Source organism: Colias eurytheme, chromosome 9, assembly GCF_061535395.1.
Source record: "Colias eurytheme isolate Ceu_HAF_F1 chromosome 9, ilColEury1 Martin Lab GWU primary, whole genome shotgun sequence".
NCBI classification, from domain to species: Eukaryota; Metazoa; Arthropoda; class Insecta; order Lepidoptera; family Pieridae; genus Colias; species Colias eurytheme.
In genome coordinates this window covers 9,841,391-9,866,045 of record NC_142988.1, presented here as the reverse complement: position 1 = coordinate 9,866,045, position 24,655 = coordinate 9,841,391, and the positions used below count along the sequence as shown (strand labels likewise).

Sequence of the window (24,655 nt, the reverse complement as noted above, 5' to 3'; positions counted from 1 at the left end):
TACCCCAAATTATTTAAAAAGTCTAAATGTATCTTCAATCGTTATATTTATGCGTACTTATTTGCGGTAATTTGATGTAAGTATATATTATAGAAGTGAGCAAAAATTAAAAATTCAATAAAACAATGGTCAGCAAACCATTCTCAATTGTGACAAAAGTGACCGTGACCCGTAACGGTACTGCGGCAAAAAAAACGTTTCTGAATAGATAAAAGTACCAACAATAATTTCAAACATTAGCTAATGCTTTAGTGAAAAATTATTATTTTAAATCATTATTATTTTTTACATCATCTACATTCTACATTACGTCATATTTTACTTTCCAAGTTTCTAACCACCGAATTAATATAATATGTATTTTTACCGAATTAATATAATAATAAAGTGTAAATATTAAGAATAAAATAAACATATTACGTAATAAGATAATTTTAACTTTTCTCTAGAAATTATAACATTATATTTCTTGCGAATTGTGAGTGGATTTATATTTTACACTTTAAAATTTTACAAATTTTAACAATGTGGTATTGTTAATTTGGAAGTAACAATACCGTGACGAAAGTGGATATTACATGCATGATATTTTTGTTTCAATAATGTTTAAAATAGCGAATGTATCAATAGTATGATATTAAGAAAAAGAATAGACATAGCAAAAATAATGATAGAAATATTAATTTGACTATCAAAACATTTCTGCACTTCTATTCTTTTGTTTAAATGAAGATGAAATACAATAGTAGTACATATTTTTAAATTCGTAGTCTGTGGAACAAGTAGCTTATTAAACTTTCTTTGTATCCATCATAAGACAATGTACAATTATCTGGACGGAATGTCTATCTACCGTCATATTGCGACAAAGTAAATGATGACGTCTCCTCGAATTCTGTTCCCAAGACAATCAAATTAAAAACTTCCGCTACTTTGACTTACTTCTAACATCCTGAATAATCCAATCCCTTCAAATATCATTTACAATTCCCACAGGCAACAGAAGATCGAGCTATCGAGTATATTGTGTTTGAGCTTTCTCGGTAATTGAGAGAGTAGCTTAAATCTTTGTTTTATCTTTCTTTCAAACAAAATGAATCTTAAAACCATTTGTCACTGTTAGAACTAGTCCGATTGTTTTTGGCACTTCGTGGCAGACTACAAAATGCCAATTTACATAAGTATAATTTATTATTGCATTAGTGATTGCAGCCCAAGTCACAATTAGTCCATACCGGGCATACTTACATCATAATCCTTAACATGACAGCCATTGAGAGAGCTGGCAAGGGATCTCGTTTATATTAACACAACTTCTTTATCAATGCTATTAGCTAGTAATGATAATAAAAGGTGTAAAAGGTGTAAAAAAACTAATAAGTGTAAAATTTAAAAAGTAAAAACATATTTGTAAAAATAACAAATTGGTGGTGAATATAGCTGGTCATATGATATTAAGCGACCACGCGCACGTCCATGCCGTGTAACACCTCGCAAACGACTCGATTTTCTAATACTGAAAGAGAAGGGAGACATAGTTCGCGGAAGACAGGAATAAAGGAAAGGAAAGGTGGGTTATCAAGAGGGTATGCGTGTCCGTAAGCAAACATTCGGTTTCCATGGCAACTCACCGATCCTGGCGGGCGGCGCGCGGGGCGCGTGCAGCGGCGGCTCGTGGCTGCGCATCTCCACGTCCGCGTCGTCCGGGTCCGCGTCCACGTCCACCGCGGTCTCGGGCCCGAGGTCCTCGCTGTCGCTGTCCGACACGCCGTTGTCCGCGCCCGCCGCCTCCGCCGCGTCACACGCGCCCTCCACGGCGAACGGCGGCGCGTTCACCACCGCGTTGTCCAGCCTGTGGTAAATCGCATCAGTTAAATCACCCTGTTGTATCATTTCAGGTGGTTTAGCCTTTTAGCCAGATGATCCAGAGGATGGAAGATACACTTATTCCTCTTGTCCTCTTATGCGGATCCGGGTCCAGATAACTAAAGTGGCCGTTGACTTCCTATATATTATATGTGTTGTATAAATCGTGCTTTCTTTCTTAAAACATTTTATTACATACTTCTCTCAAATCAAGCAAATGAAGCGACTCTGTATTCTAACAGATTTCTACTGCTTTATTATTTATAAAAATATTCCTTTAATTTTAGGAATTTACTGTGTATTGGATGCGTCTACAGATTTATTACAAATATAAAAGACTTGTGTTTGAAATAATGATTAGAAAGTGTAAAAAATAATGGACAATAACTGTTATGGAAGATCGATAGATTATGATTAGATCTGGATTCATGTTATGGTACATTATTCTCGTGACTAATGCAGTTATTATTAGAAGAAGTTATCTACATAAAACTGATTGATATTAAGATAAGACTTAAAATCCTCTTAAAATATAACCACCTTAATAGAGTTATGCAAATTGAGAATGAACAGATTTGAATATCAATCTCAATATTTCATCTTATTGACGTAGGTAAATTAGCTGAACGTCCTGTGATAGAAAATGAGAGTTTAGGTTGATATACCCTTAGTACCTATTGCTTTAGGTATAAATGTTGTCTGATGATAAGATTCGAAGCCATACCATGTTAGAATGCTCAAGCACTTTCGTTTTCATTACTTATGTTATATAAAATAGCAAGGTCAAATAATATCAAAAGTTATTCGTATTCTAGTCATAAAATGAAGTCATCTTGCTTAAACCCAATAAAACGAGTTTCGCGTGAGCTTTGGCAAAAATTCGTTATTTTTTACCGACTTTGCATTAAGAATGATAATGTTAGTTTATAGTTAGTATAATTTATGTAAAATATTTAATATAAGATGTTACGTACCCAAGATCCATGGGCGGGCGGTTTTGAGCGGCAATCTCACGCGGGTCCTTCAGGAACACCACGATTATGGAGATATTGTCTTTCGAGCCCGCCAAGCGTGCTTCCACTATCAGACGTTCTGTCACCGCCTTCAAGTCATCTGGACACAAAAAAATGACATTAAAGTGATATGCTTTAATCAATTTTCAATAAACATTATGTATAAGTGCTATGACCTTCACACGCTTCATCGTTCCATCCTAACGATATTAGAGCATCGACTCAGAGGAGAGTTGAAGTACGAACTTGAATTGACAAAGTAATTTATTTAGATTTTCGTTTTGTCAATGCAATAATTATTTATACAATCGAATTTAAATAACGTCTCCGCTTATTCAAAAGATATTTCCCAACAGTTATTATCCTTAAAATATCAGTGTGTCATCTAGCGCCAAAGTGTTGTTGCGAAGTCTATTATGTCGACAATTTGTTGCGGCACAATGGTGAATAGAGTTGTCGGATATGGAGTAACGATGTTTATGTTTCCATTTGCCGCGGCTCACACCGAGGATGTCCTTGTTCAGAGCCAAACTGCTGTGAGTCAGCGCGACGCTATTGTGCCACATATGTGCACGTAAAACGCCGTATGTCCTATGCAACACCTTAGGCATTTTATTCCGTTACTTTACTCTAGATTTATTTATATTTTACTCGGTACAAAATGGAGTTAATGTATATTTTAGGCCATCACGTCATACTATAAAATTGCCATCGACATGCGAGGGGACATCATTTCACGGTCAACTATTGCGTGTTGTAAAATTTTGATAAACGCGACAGCACTGAGAATAGTGTGACAATAAAAATGTCCATATTTTTTGTAATTATCCAGACACCTGTGGATCATAGAACGACAATAGCGCGACACGCCCTTATAGTTGGGGCGTGTCTAGGTGAAGTATGTACTTGGTCCGGTATTGTAATATTATATGTAACTATGAAAGTTATTTTGACAGCGCTCGATGCTAGGCATACGCGCCTTGACTTTGCCCGCTATTTCGGGGCGCGGTCGTCGCCACCGCCCTTGCTTTTTACCCTGTTTGGTCTGGCTCTCCGCCAACCGCGCCCTGTCTACTCTTTAAATCGTTCAGGCGAAAGCAGTAAAATTATATCTTTGATGTATAAACCTAACGTAGGATAAACTTATTAACGACTAAGATATCGTAGGTACCTAGTTTTAAACGGTACAATACTTATTTTGGCGAAATGCAATCATATTGCCATATTCAATGCGTGACAACTGTTCATAAAGACCTTGGTTATTGAGGTGTAAAAGTAGTGAAAAAATTGTTTATTTTTTTTTTGTAACGTCACGTCATACACGTACGACCTCGGTATATAGGTATCGACTTCAAAAACGAATTAATTATGGTGATAAAATATTTGAGCTATCTATCAAGTTAAATTTGCAAAAACTGATAGGTTTCATCGTTTTTAGAGTTTACGAAGCATAGGTAAAAATTACCTTAAAACCTTAAAAACCAATATACATATTATCCTTTACAATAGAAAAGATAAGGAGCGCAACATCGAAATAAGAAAATAAATTCAGAAGCAACGCAATAAGAATTCTTTTAACTAAAACGTTACGACAATAGTATCAACTAAAAAGGAGTGCACTGAAGATGATTGCATCGATTACTACCGCTCGGCTAACGGTGGTATAGACTATAGAGTATAGATGGAATGTGTACAGTGTAGCCGGCAGCCGGCCATTGTTCCTTGCAGCAAAAACCGATTACGGCCACGATCAACAATGCATACTAAACTTACGCACCTGCTGGATTTAAAGAAATACCGCATTTTAAATATGACTCAATCGATCAAAGAATGCCCTTAATATGATAATCTTTTGACTTCTTAAAACTATGTAAGATGGATTTGATTGACGTGTTTCTAAAGTTCATTCAATTGTTATACAATATTTCGTTATCAATATTTAGAATCTAGATGCAATTCCGCATTGCACGAGAAAATAGTAAATACAGTCATGAATATATCTCATTTGCAAAATAAATTATAAATGAACGTGTAATTTCACAGCGTTGAAACGTTAACAAGCATATTCATTCTCGTTATCTATACGATAGTTCTATCATTAAATTACATGTAAACCCTATTACCGTGTAGATAGGCAATAGGAGTGAAATTAAATCATGAGGAGGCGGAGGGTGGCAGGTGGCCGAGACGTCGGATCAAGTGCAATTTTCCAGTAACTTCATCCGGCCCGATGCAAGCCCGACTCAAAGCACGACTTTAAGGATCGATGCCGATATTATATATGGTCTGGACGGTTAATACATTGATTCATATCTAGTCTATTTTACTACATGCCTTCAATATGTAGCAATTTTGATATACCTCATTCGTTAGTAGCGAAAGCTTTAATTTATTATTATTAAGATTTATGTAGAAAAAATTAAAAGCTCAAATGTTTATGTTTTTTTTGCTTTCAAGCTTCGCACCCTGAAGCTTTTGTAATAAGTGTTGCTACCGCCGTTAAAATTTAACAGATATCTTGTATGAACTTCCAAATAAACCTAAAACATTTTAATTAAGCAGAAGTTAGCGCAATGATACGGCATAACATTCAATTTATAAATGCTCTTAAAATTTCAATGTTACGTCTAGAGCTTGGCGCAGAATTCAATTCAATTCAGCTAAAATGTATGTACACGTAAACTTTTCATCTACTTTAGTAAAAAGCTCTTCAAAACTGCATATAAACTACACAGGCTCGTGCACCGCGCTCATGCAAGAGACAGGATGGGGAGTCACGACCCCCCAGCCGCCATTGCTGCTTTGCTCAAAGGTACAACCTGCGATTCAACTGTACGTGAAATTCAACCACGGCAAGGCTATACAGACGGTGCTATTAAATTTCCTACTTAGAGCCCCATTACTCTGAATTTTTATTTTAATCGACGACTATATAAAATAAAATAATACACATTTTTCAAGGTACTCCACTGTCCACAATACAATGTTGTTATAATATAATACTTAATAGACATAGTTCACAGCCACAACATTCCAATAACCTCAGTCTAAAGGCTCAATTATGAAATTCCATCGGAGTCATAGCTTGTAGAACATTTTAATATTAGACCGATACAAACAGAAAGCGTTGTGAAAGCGAGAAACGAATATGATACCGTCTGTGGTCTAACAGTAGATCACTGCGACCACTGCCGATACATGAATCGGTTTATTGCTTCACAGAACAGAACACTAATACATAAGTTAATGTGTGAAAAGGACATTGCATGAGAACGCATCTGGATCACATATCTGGCAAATCAATATGGCATAGCTCCACTCGAAAACTGAAGTGTTAATTAAATGTAAACGCAAATAAGCTACTCGGATGTGGGAGAGGGTTAGGTGATATTTACAGACACATTATGGTAGGAAAACAAACTTGGAGCACTTAAGCCCAGCCGCCGTGTCACGTCTTAGGATAGAGACATCGCCACAGCTCGGCTTACGACAAACATGAAAATCCCTAAGAGGCCCTTTTCACAAAATAACGAACTAGAACATGATGTTAATGTCCTGGTAAACACGACAAACATTACATTTAATTATGCATCTAATAACTTAACTGTTTAAGACGATTTGTACAATTAAATGAATTGCTCAGAATTTATTAAGAACCTTTCTACAATTAGACAGAAATGGGAATCGAAATAAATGTGGAGAGACCTTTTACAAGTCGCTTATCCATCAGTTGGCCGGTAATTGGTTAGCGAGAGGGTGAGAGTGCACGGAAGAGTAACGTGGAACTGTCGGGAGTATCTCTAATTAACGCTCGAAGCGCCCACCGTTGATGCGATTGGCCTCGCCTAATTGGAACACTGTCTAGGTCTGTCGTACTGCGTATAGCCCGTGTCGCGAATCCGTTACTTTTCAATCTATGCAATGTTTTGGCTTTGGTCCACTATTCAAAGCTTTTTTTTTGTTACGAGATGAAAATGCTGCTCATATTATATTCGCATTTTAAATATTTCGCACATTATTACATAAGCCGAGTTGCTCTAGAAATTAAATGAATGAAAGATGAGAATCGGCACAGCTGAATAAAAGTTCCGGGATGTGTGTAATAATGAAAATTAACGTCTATGTTATAAAATGTTTGCACAATATTGTATTGTTGTTGAAAAGAATACTATGGAAAAACAAGGACTTTTTATTCACTTTTTTAACATGCCGTTTGGTGAGTCAGAGCGATCATGTGTTGGCATCGATCGAGCACAAAATAAAACTGCTCATGCGTTATGCCAGTCGATTATTAATCAGTTTAGTTCAAATTTAGCACGGATGAGCTATCGTTATGCTACAAATCACGCATGTACAACTCTTTTGTATGCAAAAGATCGGATTGAATCGGACGCAGGTGCTCCATAGGCAAGGCGACTTTGAATTTGAATTCACACTTGTTTAAATACTTCTTGATAATAAAAGTAGAAAATTTGTACCTACACAACTTAAACTGTGGGGAAAGTAGAACGTTATCGCAATTCACGTATCAGCATAATCTGACGGCTTGCAAAATTAATCTCTATATCAACAGAGTCAAGTATGGTATGTGAATGCACACACGCGCTCTGTCCCCTTTTCATAAAATGCAATATTGTATTATCAGCCAAGTGTGATATATCGAGGTATTATCAGATATACACTTATCGAGTGAAAATTTAAGCGTATAATAAATAAATCATCAATTCTAAATAATTTTTAATACACCTTATACCTACATAGAAATATTACAAGCAGTGAAATCATATTATATTAGATTAACCGAAATTTTGCATACGTATCATTCTAGTACATTAAATCATTCCGCAAAGGCTATCTGTTTCCTGTATAATTTATAGTTGAAATTATCTGACAACAGCAGTCTCACGTCATCCACACTTGCTTTATTTCTGTTCCAAAATTACCATATAAGACACAGCTGCATATAAATTGTCGTTATGCAGACAGATTCAGAGCATACAAATTTAGATTGTGGCAGTGGTCAATAAAATTTTACATTACATTACTTTTTCTGCCTTTGTTTCGAATCTGCTACTTTTTTGTAAAGCAGACAAACAACAAAGCTAGTTATAATTCTGTTATATTTAAGAGATAGTCGTGACAACTGACAGGGAATCTAAGAAATAACAGTTTTATTAGTTACGATCGCAATTACTGATTGCTGGCATAATATTGTAAACGCGAACTGCAAATAAATGTCGTTTTATGGTTAAGTGTAATATAATTTTAAAGCGAGCAATAAAGTAAGAGAAATCGCTTGTCGGTGTTTAATTAAAACTTATCGTTTTCTAAAGTATCTCCGTTATGATTACTTGCAAAGTAAAGAGTAAAATCGAAAGACACCTCTATAACGGTATGAAAAATGAAATTTGTAGACTGCAGACTGACTGAAGTGCGCGCTTTTACAGGGAGCATAAAAATGTGCCAGCTGAAAATGTAGCAAATATTACGCGGTTTTTATAGTGGAAGAGCAGTGTAAAAGCAACAATTCGACAGCGGTCCTTAAATAAGCCCAATTAAAGTATAATTTATGTGTCAGCTAATAAACGTTATATTAGATGAGACAGAACGGTCGATGATCGTGGCGCAACTCGCAAGCAGCTCTTCATCTACAGCAACAAAATTATACAATGTTGAATCAAAATCGATCATAACGTTAAAAATGAACACGGAAATTGCATCAGGGATCGTGATGACGCATTCGCTAGCCGACACTGCAGCGTAGTTTAATTTTCACGGGCTCTCCGCCGGGGACCAATCAATTGCAAATAGCTGGGTCCACACCGGCCGATCCACCGCGATCCGATCGCGCGCGGCAGGCGCGCGATCCAAAGATGCGGGCGGTGTGGACGTGCCGCGCGCGATCCATGCACGCGTTTTGCCGCGCGCGATCCCTACCTCGTGCGATCCGTTAGCGGGCGGTTTTTGTACCCGCTTCAAAGGTGCCTCAGTTGCGTGATGCGCGCGGTGTGGACGGTTGTGTTGGATCGCGCGATCCACCTCACCATGGACATCTCAGAAAGTCGAATATCTCAAATTGAATAGCATTCATTCTTGCAAAATTGTGTTCCACTTCATCTGAAACTAACTCTACGTACAGCTGAGTCCCAGATTCCAATCGATTTTTGTAAAGTTGTTTCACCCAAAACCGTCGATTTATTTTTTTTTATTTTTTGCGCAAACATTTCAGTATAATAAAAGTTACTGCTGCAACGGCAAGACGCCGCCGTTGTACGTGTGACTCCATATCGTACAAGAGTTAGACTGGCTGAATCACGGATCGCCTTAGGATCACTTGGAGCGCATATTTTGGATCGCAAGTTTTTAAAGTGGATCGGCCTAACATGATCCACGATCCATGCTCCGCGATCCTGGATCGCGGATCGCGGGATCACTGGATCGGCCGGTGTGGACCCAGCTAATAATAATTTCCGAATAACACACAGCCGGCTTATCGTTGAAAGGTTAACGCCACGAACGTTCGATTCAATTTGTCGTCGCTTATTCATTGATTCTATTCCACTAGTTGTTAATTATGGATTGGTAGTTTTTGAAGTGATGGAGACAAAAGTGTATGTACAAAACATTTTAAAAATCTTTCAAGTGAAAGTAGGTATAATATTTTCGTGAATTTTATCATGACAAATGTTTTTTTTAGTAACACAATCATCATCTTGTATGAACATTTGTCGCAATGTATGATATTGTAAACTCGTTATATGCTCAGGCCATACGATAAAAAAATTATAGTGTGGTAATCAACAAATTTAGAAGTTCTTAAGTAACTATAAAGTAAATTATTATTTTTAGTAGCTATCCTTTCCTATATAACATATCTTCTAAATAAAAATCCATTTAAATAATTGTGTATGAAAATGTTTATTTTGCAATTTTAATTATGAAATAGAGATCAAAACATCCGAAATAGTTAATTGGCTCAATGCAATATACGGGCCCTCTCAATATCGAATCAATGACCTTTTATCAAGCCAGCTTCCTCGTGAGACTAAGTTGCAATCTCAAAACTGACTGAAGACTCGGTTAATGACCTCCTACGGTTAAAAATACACGGCTCCCTCCCACGCTTGGTCAAGGGTATATATGAAAATGTATATAAATACTTTATCAATTCGTTTTATGTAATTAACAACGTGGATTGAATTCTTAATGTAATTAAGAAAAATCTTAGGAAAAGCAATTGGCTATTGACTTATTAAGCAATATTTATCACAGTTACCAAAATACCAAGAGATTTTTAATTACATATGTATATAAATAACACTGCATTACATGCAATATTTGCGACATATTCTCGGAACTTACCCAATTTCTGATTAACGTCCACTGATAAGGGTTCGATATTACGTTTTTTACTTGTATATCGACCTTGCATTTTTAATATAATCAGCAAATAAAGCGCTCTCCTACTAGGAACCTTTATTAAACATAGTTTTATCGAAACGCAAGCAGATGGCGAGTTATCGGATCGTGAATCTTCCCGTAGAATCATCACGACGTAAATCGTGAGGGAAAGAGCAACGAGACCTGATAAAGTGTACATACTATGTACCCTGAACGGGAAACGTTGTCGAAGATCAGAAACATGGCTTTTGTTTATAAGTAATTACTGCTATAAAATCTTAACAACACAATGCCTTTGCAACGGTGAACGTTACAAAAAAAGCCTCGTTGTCTTATCCTAATTAGAATCGCGTTTAATTAACGTCCATCTTTTTGCTGTTAAAACTTAAAACAATAAAAATTAGTTTTTTAACTGCCAAATCGTAAAGATTATTATTTTACCATCTTTGTAAAGAGTTTTCGTTCTAGAATTAATTAACCATTTAAGTATTACACTTAAACGACGTTTGTACGATTTAAAACAAAGTATTAGTCAACACATTAGAGGTCTAATAAAAGCGGCTGTTGTAAATAAAAACTTAAGTGTCGCGCTTCAGCAAAAAGTCGGGCAAGTGGTAGGAAATATTCGGTAATGGTGCACGCTGAAAGTCGGTCATGACGATGGGCCGACGCTTTCTCGTTGGCTTGCGTCGGCGTCGACTGCGCCTCCTTTACATACAATCATGCATTACACAGCTTTCAGCCTACCTACTATTTATAGGGCTGTCACTTACTTTTTCTTAGTATCGAAATTAGCTCACCGCAAAATAGCTGGGATGTATATTCTTGCAACATATTATGAGCAGATGAAGACGAATTATAAGAAGACGATCAAAAGAATAATGTCATATTTATAGCTGTTTTTGTAGTAAGCATAAATAACAGAAGTAAACACATGTTTGGCTTTTGGGATGTAATTTTCATGAAACTATAGGTTTAGAACAAAGATTCAACTCTACGATAGCATATTACCAGATAACAGTCAGATCTGGAGATATAGCTCAGATGAACCAGAAATGGCAACCCTAATCAATGTGCACAATGCCCCGTCCCACATCGCAATACTGTGAGTCACTGGCGGCGCCGGCATACGGGTATGTTTACAATTGACGCGATTGATGACACTCGCAGAAGCCGGCTTTACCTCTTAAGAGATTTCGCACATTTGCGCTAAGCGAAACCGGCGATCAATTGTAATTTTGGCGCACTTATTGGTGCTATATGAATAGAGTGCTAACGTGCATTTTCACACCGGTTACAATGATGAATAGTTTCTATACTACCCAAATGTTTATCTTTAACACTCACTGGGAGGATGAAATCATAGACTAGATCTGTTTTCAAGATAAAAATTAATTATAGTAAAAACTTCACCTTAATTGTCTATCATCTCTTCATTGAAGGGCTTTGAGCTTTTTTTACATAGGTACAATATACATCTTAAATAATCGTGCTCATACATCTGTTTTACGTTGTTCCACGCTCCACTGAAACAGTACTTCAGGTACGAAATGTAGTGAAGCGAATCGCTTTATAAAGGAAGAGACGGGCATACATAATTTAAATGATGTACATAGAGTAAGATGAAGTATTTTATCGTGTGTTGAGTAACGATACCAACAATACTGGTTGAGAAACTCCGCGAACAAAACGCTTTTACCCAACCGATGATTCAATGGCTTGTGACTAACCTGTACTTGGATTAACTTTTTAGCATGACCATTATCTATAAATAAAATTCAGTCGTTATCATGAACATGAGAATGATAAATAAAGCTAAATTATGACCAGCATTAAATTCTTAATTTAGAGCTGAGGTCACGCCATAATGTTTATGAAATGACTAATTTGTAATTGAATCAACGCCTGAAAAAGCGGTCAAGTTGCAATAAGTTAATTAATATTTATAAGCCACAACAGTTTACGCGACACTTGTTAATTTATTAATATGGCATAAATATGTATTAATATAGTTAGAACATGTATTGTTAGGTGTTGGACAGGAGCGTGAGATTTCACGGGGTATTTTCATAACATCTATGTCCAAATACATACATTAGCAGAAAGTTCACGATAGAAAATAGAAACTGATATGTTTTGAAAACAATGCAGATAGCTTTAGATATAAATGTTATTTTAGATAATAAATTGCCCCAAAATAAAATATGATAATGTACATTGTACACACGTGTTGCGTGTTGCTAAAATTGGAAATTGACGCCTGGTAGAGGCCAAGAGAAATCGATTACACTACAGTGAATAAAATATATTAATGCTATTTTTGTATTATGTACAAATAATTTCATTTATATTTTGGCTGCGAGAAGAAGACGATTTGGTAACAATTCAAGAAGAGACTATATATAAGATTATACCAGTTTTTTTATTTCTTTACCGGCTGTTGGTGTTGCTTACATTAAATGGCTTTTTACCCATAATATTTGCATTTAGGCATCGTATTGCATACTTTGGATAGCAAATCTACATATAACATTCGTATTAAAATAATCACCAACTTCCCACAACACCGCACAGCTACAGTTTTGACAGCAAACATACCGTATGAAATCTGTATGTGTCACATACATCCGTCAAATATGTCTATCGCTTTGCATGAAGATTAATTCTATAAACGTTTTAATGGTTCTTGAGTTGGATTTAATTGTAGAGCGGATTTAAACGGTTGAAATTCGCAATCACCCGGGATGTTAATATTAAGAATAGGCGCAATGTGCGTGGGGTTTGCACGAACAAGTTTTTATCTTCCCACAAGACTGCATATCGCTAACCGGTAAACAAAAACGAGTTCAGTTCTGCAGAGCCTACCTACATTCCACCACTATAGACGGCTAATTATAAACCCTTATCTATAGAACAAAAAACAAACAATCAAGGACAAAGAAAGATCTATTTAATATAGCGACATAATATAACATCACGATCACAATATAGAAAATGGTTTTCTAAGTGTTGCATGTTCGTAACAGTTTAATTGAACCATTGAAAGTTAAATAGAGACAGAAACGCGATTGTAAGCCAAGTCTTTAATGATTACGTTTCAAAAGAAAATCTCGACATACTTTGTAAAAGTAGATACAACACCGTGTTGTAAATGTACGATTTATTATATTGTTTTGTAGAAGATACAACGGGGAAAAATAAAATAGCAGCGAAATCTCCAGCAGCGAAGTGCATTGGTAGTTAACAGACAGAATTATCGTATCGGTTGCAGTGTAGGGTGGTTATTTCTGAACGTTTTGCGAGAATTGTCGTAAGTATCTCAGTAAACCTAGTATTCATAGATTATGGAGCGGTCAATGCTCTCTACTCCAAACTCCACTAGGTTTATGGTCATCCTTAATGTTGACAACCTTAACGAAAAATTGATTATAAATCCATATACGAATATAACCAAAGTATCTACTGAAAGATGAATAAAATTGAGTTAATTAATGCTGGATTAAGGTATTGACAAGAATAGAACGGGTTTATAATGACCTACTGCATCAAAGGAAGTTTATGAGTCAGACGTTTTAATTCTCTTGTGTTTGATGGCAATTTCTGATTCAAAAAAAAGTTTGAAATTTAACATGCATCAGCGCTGAGTACTTAATAAAATATGTTATTCGTTAGGTTTTTTATCTATATAAATAAAAATGCCATTGTTCTTATCGGGAACCTTAAATGTAGGAAGTTCAATAATCTTAACAAGTCCTTATAAATTGAAAACAAGTTCTTTGCAATTTTTATACAATCGCAAGAACCAAGTACGGTTACGAAACCAAAACGTAACTCTTACAAAAACCTTTAGCCAAAACCTGTACAACGGGTAATAATAAATCGTACGTCATCGCCATCTTCAGAAAAGGCATACACCAGCACTGGCCGCATGAAAAGAAATTCTGCGAAAGCTTTTATAGCTCGCCATGTTTATTTTAAATAGATTGAATAAATTAAAACCACTACCGTTGCAAGGGTGGCGGTGCAAGCGAAGCGTGCTTTACTTCTTGCTTTGAATAATTATGCAATAAAAATGCCTATTCTAAGTATGTAAAACAATTTTCTTAACATAAATATTACTTTAAATTAGTTTAATAGTCTACGTTATATGACTATAAGTAACAACCCAAGTAAAATTTAATATTAAGAAGTATTCATATAAGCAACCAGGCAAGATCTTATATATTAGTCCAGGAGGAATCGGCGCATGAGTACCGAAAACTATTCCACCTCAATTTTTTTACGTGATCCTCTTCAAATTGCCCTACTGATGATATAAATGCATGTTGCCATGGGGCAACCCGGTGCCATATTGTTTAAACCGAAATTGTTTAAACAATTGCAAGGAATTGTTATTTTTCAACCGGACAAATTTTTTTTATATTTTTTATCGAAATACCAATAAAAAAGGTCCAATTACTTTTCACGATAAAGTTAATATTTTCAAAGATATGAATTTTTTAAGGTTTGAAAAATCTCAAATTTGGGTACTTTCGACCCATGAAAAATATATTTAAAAAAAAAATAATATATAAGTAATATTTTTTTTTCAATTCTCTATACAATAGTTAATAATATTGTTAATAGAGATTTAAGAAAATTTCATTGTTTATATCTGTTTTTTAATTGTTAACTTCGCGCGCTCACAAGTACGCGCCGCTTACCTTTAAGTATCGCCGTCTCTCTCTTACTCATGCGCTGCATCGGCCTCTCTGTGTCTTGAATCATTATTTATCATTTATCTTAAAAACTATCAACTTTATCAAGATTTCTAAAGAGAGCAATCTTATTAATAATTAAATTGTCTACAATTTGTTTCTTATATATTTTTTTCTGAAATCAATTTTTTTAAAGTTATTTAAGCATAAATTGAAACATGTAATTAAAATTACTTTTTTGTCAGTTTATATTACTTTTTTGTTATTGAAACAGCAAGTAAGGTAAAAGACCCAGTTATTGACACTGGCCTAGTTGTTTGACACTCGCAATTTGATTTTAATTAAAAGAATGAAATGTTCTCAAAAAACCAAAGATCTTAAAATTTTTAATTCAAAAATTATATTTATTAATTTATTAGAATTGATTTGTTTTTTTTTTAACTAAAATAAAATTTAAAGTGTCAATAACTAGGTCTTTTACCTTATTAATTACATTGAATAACTTCTTCAAACGAAAGTTATAGATGGAGAAGTATGAAATAATAAAACAAGATTTAAAAATAAGTATTTATTTATTATCAATATTATTTTTATATATTATATTCTTACAGTCTTCTGAATCACAACCACATAGAAGTATGCAACTTATATTATTTGTGAGCGCGCGAAGTTAACAATTAAAAAACAGATATAAACAATGAAATTTTCTTAAATCTCTATTAACAATATTATTAACTATTGTATAGAGAATTGAAAAAAAAATATTACTTATATATTATTTTTTTTTTAAATATATTTTTCATGGGTCGAAAGTACCCAAATTTGAGATTTTTCAAACCTTAAAAAATTCATATCTTTGAAAATATTAACTTTATCGTGAAAAGTAATTGGACCTTTTTTATTGGTATTTCGATAAAAAATATAAAAAAAATTTGTCCGGTTGAAAAATAACAATTCCTTGCAATTGTTTAAACAATTTCGGTTTAAACAATATGGCACCGGGTTGCCCCATGGCAACATGCATTTATATCATCAGTAGGGCAATTTGAAGAGGATCACGTAAAAAAATTGAGGTGGAATAGTTTTCGGTACTCATGCGCCGATTCCTCCTGGACTATATCTGTAATGCACGCAAGGGAGTATAATGATTTAATTACACATTACAGACAAGGAGTCTGCTAGAAAATATGCTAAAATGACGCGACCGCTGTCTCGCGTCGACGTCGCAGTCTCGACTTCCGACCTGTAAAGCGTGAGAACAAACCAGAACGGCATTACCAATTAAAGGAACAACTCGTAAGTTATTTGAGCTATTAATTGCTTAGCCAATTGCGGTCGCGTCTCTCTAAGTCTCTCTTTTACATTGATATACTAGATAAACGGAATATTCTAGAAATCCAGAATTATTCATGCAGATGTGGGTTCGCTAAAATGTTCTACAATAAGTAGAAAGGTGGGCGAAATGCAGTTGCTGAAAATGAATCAGCAAGGGTAATGCCTTGGGTCAGGAAGATGGCGATCGCGTAGGCAGACTTGTAATAGGAACCTGTTTGGGTCATGCAACTCATGCATTTCTATTTATAACCACGCCTTTCTGCATTCGGCCCAAATACAATCGACTAACTTTGCGAAGGATCGTATATATGCATCTTTAGAAGGTATCGTATCAATGCTGGTATTTTAAGTTGTTAGAATACTAAATATAGCGAAGAAGAAAACCGAGGATTCTTTTAATAAACACATGACTGAGTAATTATTCCTATGAAACTAATCTTTATGTATCATATACAATGAATATGATTCATAAATAATTCTCTTTTGCAACTGTTATAAGATTAATGCTAGCGGAAGCAAGCAAGACAATTGAACAAATGGAATAGTATCATTGAGTAGGAGTAAGAAATTGATAGGTACCCGAAATTTGGTTCCGTTCTAATGAACAAAGACTAAAGGCCAGTGTTTAGTCACTCATTGTTTTATAGAGAAGCTTATTACATGATGAAATACTAATCTGCGTTGAAAGATTTGATTTACTTCATACTGTAATCAGAATAAAGTGTGTAGGTGGGTGAATTGGAAATATTATATTATCTACACACCTTAATTTAAACCAAAGAGTAGGTGTCGTAATTTGCAAAAGTATTGATAATAAAGTAGGTACAACGAAGTAGTAAATTGTCTCATGTAAGGATAAAAGAGAAACTTTTAAAGCATACGCAATTAATTTCAAACAGGCTTTTACAGTAAACTGTGAAACGTGTTTTTATTTATCGGGTGGTATATTGAACTTATTTGTGTTAATTTCCAATTAGAAGTAGAGTATCGATCGCTTTCCAGGAACACGCCTGGAATTTATTGACCTATGTCTACGTCGGTATTTAACTAATTCGATGTCCGCGATTGCCGCGTACCAACACGTCTATTATAGGCTCAGGCGTGTCTTCGTTTATCATACAAGTACTCCATTCCCGGAGCTGTTTTTAGAATGCAGCAGACATTCTCTATGCACACAACTACGCGAATAAAGATGATACGATTATCATTTTAACTACTATGTTTTTATATGGTTATTTATTACACGATAACTTATGTGCACTATGAAAATATTTGCAGAAAAGTTAGCCCTTGTTAAAGAGAGAGCAGAAATGATTAAATGATGTACGTAATAAGTACCTACGGAGATTTGTAATGGTATTGTAGACAAGATTAAAAAAGCTATAACAATAATAGATCTTTTAGAATACCGTAATAGCATTTAAAACATCGTCTAGATCCTCTCACTTAAACCCGTGGCATTTAAAAGCAGATACACAATGAGCACAGCACGATCTTGATAGACGTTCCTGCCCTCTTCAAATGCATATTAATCCTGTGATATTTCAAAACAGCTCCATTTGTGAGATGCCATCGGATAGAATAAATACCATATTCATGAAGTTGTATCTTGACAAATAAAACGAAATGATACCTACGCTAATGTTACTCGTGTGTCCTTTTCAATCTTTCTTTATGATCATTGAATGCTTTTGAAATCTGCAGAAATATTTATATTAAATATTATAAATCGTAATACTTTGAAAGTGTATGCAATATAGTTATGATTTCACGATTAAATATCAATAACAAGTTAAAAAATTTAATTCAAAAAGGAAACGTATTTTTCCTGTTTGCATTTAGACATTGCATAACCAAATAGCGGTTGGCAAATTGTTTTGATAATTTATTTACCACTGGGCGAAAACAACAATGAAAAACTATCTAGAGTTTCCTAGCAATTAGCGCTTATTCATTTAGCTGCTTGCGGGCTTTTTGTCTCGTTTCTTACACTACTGTCCGACCTCATTAGTTAACAGGTCGAAAAGGCGATTTCCTTCTCAGCCATAAACTCGTCTACCGCTGCGCCGAGACAACAATCACGAGACTGACCTTCAGTCGTTGCAAAAACTGTATTGTTATCAATAATAATGTGCGATAATTTCGTCCATGTAAAGTTTATCTTAAGAATCATGTATTGTACATTTTGCAGAATATGATATTTGTCGCGGGGCACGTGGCTCGTGTCTTCAGCGCTGGCTGGTAGCGTACCGTTCGCCGCCATAATTGCTGCCATTAAGATGAGTCACGCTCAGCGACGCGCCTGAGACCCGCCTGTTTTATCAATTACCATCACTCGGTACAATAATCTTATTCATTTCTGTTCTTTGTTTGTGTTTCTATTCAATACCTATAAATATTAATATTAGGAATGCGTAATTCCACTTCAAGTATCATAAGTGACCTTGAAACGTTAGTACCCATAGAAATTTACTTATAGCAGTACAGAGAAAGCGTCGGTCGTTGTCATTTCCGCGCGAAGGCTTCTAGTAATAACTTGAAAGGTGTATGTCTGCATGACATCACCAAGAGTAATTAATGATCAGAAATATGCACTGCACGTCTAGCCTGGGGCAAACTGAGTCCACAGGAAATAGCCGCTTACATCATAGGTACGTATATCGCCTAGCGTCGAAGGATTAATTTCATACTTAAATCATGATAAGAAATATATAGGTATTCTTCAAATAAATAAAACATAATATACAATTTTGTTTTAGCTATATGATATGGTGCTGATCAATATGGCCATAGGCATCAATAACTACCCATCCAGCATAATAATAAAGCAAGGCAGACTAGTTGATGTCATTGTATGTGTTTATCCACAATTCAAGTTAGTATTGCATAATAAATCACTGAAGTTAACGACCCCTGTAAAAGAGAACTAGCATTTATGCTTCCTGCTAATTACATTAAGAATGTATTATCAAATGATTAGATCTGAGTTGCGCTGGCATTTCAATATCTCAGTGTGCACATTGAAACATATAAATTACATCTAAATTCTGTTAGTAACAAGTAATTACAATAATAACCAATGTTCTTCCTAATATCCTAGAAATGTTAGTCAGTCGTTATAACTTTGAAGTTCAAACACACTGCTTTTAATGAAGATATTACCATCAATCTTGTCAACCTATTTCCTCTTAACATAGCTCAAGTGTCGCACTAAATACAATTATCGAATTGAAGGAATAACACGCTACATGTTTCTCGTCTTTAACGTGAACTCTGAGTTATAAGTAGAATTAGAAGATGACGTTACTGAAAGCTGGGTGGTAAGACAAATGTCTAAGCCACGGATATAAATAGGCCATGACGATGTTAGAATTGAGACTTTAAGCGAAATGCTTGAGGGCATACGAGGCACACGAGAGAAAATAAAATACATGGTCACATACGACATGGCACTAATTTAAAACCTCCCGTCAGATGTCGGAGTGGCGCAGTAAATCAAGCCGCTCCTGTGCACGAAATGTAAATAATTATTACGAGTATGACTGAGCACGCCCAGCTCACTACGACACCTTCGATACTTTTAACAACGCAGGGACATGAATATTAATAATCATAAGTGTCTCGTCACGTTACTTTATTTTTAGTTATAACGAGGTATTAACACGTTCATTATTTTAATTAAATAAAGGGTGGGTTAATATTTGCAAAACTTTTTACTATCAACACGAGCTCTATAACCCAGTTTAGACACGACACTTTTTATGCTTTGTATTACAGTCACATTGAAGTAGACTGTAGATAGTTTCTGTAGATAGTATATTTGCAAACTTTAAGCGCCTCACATAACATACCAAATCGTTACTGGTGAATAGACTTTATCTTTAAAAAACGAAAATAATAACACATAAAAGCCAAGTTCACATCGTGACCACTTCGATTCCATTTGTTACTGGAGAAAGCAAAGTAATTTGTTTATAACGAGTGTAATCAGTAATGTATAGACGATCAGGCGTCGAGAAGGCCGTGAGCACGAGGTAAGGGCACGTGAAACTATTTTTACCGAAATACGCTCGTTACCATCAACTTGTTTAGCTTTACCTTTCAATCTTTCTCAAACAACCGACGTTATGCAACGATCGCCACGAACCGAATCATCTCACGTGAAAGTTACAACACAATGTTTATGTGTAACACACAGGATATAATTAAAACTGTCAGTGCTGTTAATCTCTAGTTTGTAACGGGCATTTAACATTAGCTTTAGAAATGATAAAATATATTTACGAGAGAAAATTACATTGGTCTATAACACAGTTATAGAGTTATTATCTGCAATTCTGAGATTCTTAGCTCTCACGATTCGACTCGACCGCAAGCCATTAGTCACACGCTTACGTACTTACATTACTCGATACAGACTGTGAAAAAATAATGGCTTGGCTTTGAAAACTGGACAGACTTGGGAGTAAAAAATTAATCATAGATTTAAAAAAATCGATAAGGTTTGCTATTATGTTTGCTCTACAATCAAAACTTTATGAGTTACGCGTAAAATAATTTAATAAGCTACAAATGGGATATGCTAAAGGGCGAATGAATAAAATTAAATTGTTATTTTACTTCAGGTATCTATGTCCGTTTTCCATTTATATGCAAAGCAATTAAAACTTTGGCACACTCATTGCTACAACGAGGTCTGTTGCAATGTTTGCTTCCGCCGAGACCCATTATAAAACGGCGATTAACTGTTCATATTTATATCTCAATTTCTTTGTATTAATGATTGCGGTAGGAACATAAGTTTGTAATAAAGCCGATGAGTGGCCACAGCTCCATAAACGGTGGTAATTTAAAAAATATGCTCTATAAACATCTTTCAAAAGCAGATTGGTTATGGACAGAAGAATAGATAACGCAAGTTTTATTTTGTTTTGAAAGTTACTGTTAAATTAGACTGCATTATTCATTTACAGTCACTCGCGGCTGTTTTGGGTGGTTATATAAAATGGAAGCAGTTGTTTTACTAAGAAATCTATGAAGGCTACGAAACTAGGATTATTGTTTTCAAGAAATATATTGTTCAACACTTTTAGTGTTATCGACTTCTCAAATATAACACGGTTACTATTGTTTGGCAATGGAAATTTGTGATTAACTATTCTACAGTAATGCACTGTGATTGTTTAGTTTATCGAAATCATGTAAACACGATGAATCAACGCTCTCATTAAAATTTTGTCAACCCCAGTTTATTTAACTCGTAAATGTCGACCATCACATAAAAGCGGCAAATTTTACAAATATCATGAATGCAATAAACATAAAAGTTCGCCGTAGGGGAGGTGCCACTATAGTAATGAATCTAAATAGAGTTTACCCCCGACTTAGGGACCGGGACACGTGATACACATTTTGAACACTAAGCCATGTTATAACTTTGCATTTCTTTGAAGTAAGCTATGTTATAACTTCGGATTTATTTTTTAACTAATACGAAATCTAAACCATTTTGATGAAATGCTCGTGTTTCTCATAAAAATCATAATTTTATAAAAATTGAGGTGAAACTTTTCAAGAGAAACAAGGCATGTATAATTATGACTTTACAAATTAGCATGTTAAATTAACGATCGCTCTACAAATCGCCAAAGAGGAAAGTGTATAAAACAGTGAAAACAAAACGAAAGCGTCTTAATTATTAGTATGATCTATTGTGTATATGTATAGTGTTTAAGTTAGAGGGATGTGGGGCGTAGATAGGCTTGCGTGCCGTTCGAAAGCCAAAGAGAGCACGTGAGCTCTGCGCGAGCGCAGGCAACGCGATGTAAACACTATCGGAGAAATTGAGATAAACACGATAATCGTAGTTAATAACTAAACCAAACTTAAGCAATTTATCAGAAAAAAAGTGAGCGCATCTTCGTACGTTGTAATTCTTTAATAAACCACAATTGGATAATATTCTTGGCTAAAAGACAAAATTATAAACCACATTATTTATATCGAACAGTACTGATTTTCGCACTTATTAATGCTTCAACTCCCACGAGAAATACGGAAAAGGTATGGGGTGAAAAAGTAAGGGGGACGTCGCGGTAACGTGTGCGACGTGCGTAAACCAAAATTAAAGGAAAACCAAACATTCTTATATTCACACGATATGTTCTATAATATATAATTATTGAAATATAACCTATTCTCGCTGAATTTGCTTTAATTCGCATTATTCCGTAAATCACAGCCGCGCGGTCAAATTTGCATATGCATATCTATTGAGTTTAATAATCATGCAGCATTCTATATCGTCGGAATGCACGGCTGTATTTCATGAAAGCAGAGAGAACGCCGGTGTCATATACCTGGTGCATTCAATAAGTACCTAGCCTCATCGCCAGAGGGCGCTATTGTTTCAAAATAGGTTTACCAAAGTGTAGCTCATTCTTTTTTAATTATTTAATTTAATTTTCATTCAAATCCCTTCATTTGTTTTAATTTGACAACCTATGGAAGCGAACGTGTGGATCGGTTTTACAAAAATGGAAAAAAAGCAATATCGTTCGGTGATTCGATTCCTATTTTTGGACGGGAAAGAGCGCATCGAAATCAAAGACCGCTTGGATGCTGTGTACGGTGACTCTTCTCCATCGATAGCCACCGTCAAGAATTGGTTCAACGAGTTTGCACGTGGCCATACGTCGGTTTTTGATGAACCACGTCCAGGTGCACCAAAAACAGCTGCTACGGAGGAAAACATTAAAAAAATCCATGATCTCGTATTGTCAGATCGCCGATTGAAGGTTCGGGAGCTAGCTGAGACTGTAGGCATTTCAGAAGAAACAGTGCATCATATTCTTCACGAGGAACTCGGCATGAGAAAGCTGTCGGCGCGATGGGTGCCGCATTTACTCACACCGGAAAACAAGCGCAACCGTGAGTCCACATCGGAGACGTGTTTGGCGCTGTTTAAGCGGAATCCAGGGGAGTTTTTAGTCGTTTTGTGACCGTCGATGAAACCTGGATTCACTGGTACACATCAGAGACCAACGAGCAATCAAAACAATGGATCCAGACCGGGGAAAGTGCTCTAAAGAAGGCGAAAACTGTAAAATCGGCCGGAAAAGTTATGGCCACCGTTTTCTGGGATTCACAAGGAGTTGTCTACATCGATTACCTCGAGAAAGGTAAACCAATTACAGGGCTTTACTATGCCGATTTATTGAGCCGATTCGACGCCGAATTAAAGATAAACCGACCCCATCTGGCTGAGAAAAAGGTGCTGTTTCACCATGACAACGCACCGGTTCACATGTCTGCCGTTACCATAGCCAAATTGGTCGAATTACGCTACGAATTGCTGCCTCATCCACCGTATTCTCCAGATTTGGCCCCTGGTGACTTCTTTCTGTTTCCTAATCTGAAAAAATCCCTCGCCGGGAATAGATATGGATCAAATGAGGAGGTTATCGCTGCCACGGAGGCCTATTTTGCAGAGTTTGAGAAAACCTATTTTTTGGACGGGTTAAAAAAGTTGGAGCATCGCTGGGCTAAGTGTATCGAACTAAAAGGAGACTATGTTGAAAAATAAATTGCCACTTTTCCAAAATTTTCGTATACTTTTTGTAGGCTAAGTATTTATTGAATCGCCCTCGTATCTATTTATAACTCAGTCGGCAAATATGATTTCAGAGCTTGAATCGCAGGTTGCCCCAGGTCGGAGCGGCGGCGTCAGGTCATAACATAACTTATTCATGATACTATAGTCTCTAGGTAAGCAGTTCTCAAAGTGCCCGAGGGTTGTGGGGGTGAACGCCCGCGCGGACGTGACGTCATGCGCCCTACAGCTGGCCATGACGTCACCCTACCATAACAAAACAAAACACACCCTAAATCATTTACACAAGACTCAATCTCATACAATGTGTTTATCACATGTCCTGTCGAATTCCTGTTCTAACATTAGGTATCAAGTTTTTATTAATTTATTTGACGTAACTGAACACTTGTGAAAATGATGAGAACTTTATTCTGAGCGGATTCGCTTTCAACAGCTGCTTAAATATAAGATTTTAGTTTACTTACACGGAAAAAAAAAATTAAAGATACAACCGATTACAACGCAGTAACTTTGTTCTTATTTTCGCATTATAGGAGCACACGTCGGGTCATAATAATTGTTAATTATAAGTTTTCTAGCATCCACATTATATTTAAGAACCATTATGGAAAATAGAGTGACTCATAGCAAGGCAAGACGGTAAATGTGAATGATTAATTGAGTGTGTAAGACAAAACGCGCCAGCGCTGGCTCCGGCCGGCGATTTAAAGAAGTACCGTAGCGTTGAA

At 35.7% G+C, this 24,655-nt stretch overlaps 1 protein-coding gene across 1 annotated transcript in view; it reads right to left on the bottom strand.

Annotated features, from left to right (window-relative positions):
- Positions 1 to 24,655, bottom strand: part of LOC149906062 (uncharacterized) — a 78,018-nt gene that overhangs the window by 11,530 nt on the left and 41,833 nt on the right. Inside the window, exons 8-9 of the mRNA XM_090105644.1 lie at positions 2,841 to 2,979; positions 1,632 to 1,852 (exon numbers count right to left, since the gene is read on the bottom strand). Of these exons, the coding sequence (XP_089961770.1) occupies positions 1,632 to 1,852; positions 2,841 to 2,979 (360 nt within the window). The remainder of the gene's footprint in view (positions 1 to 1,631; positions 1,853 to 2,840; positions 2,980 to 24,655) is intronic.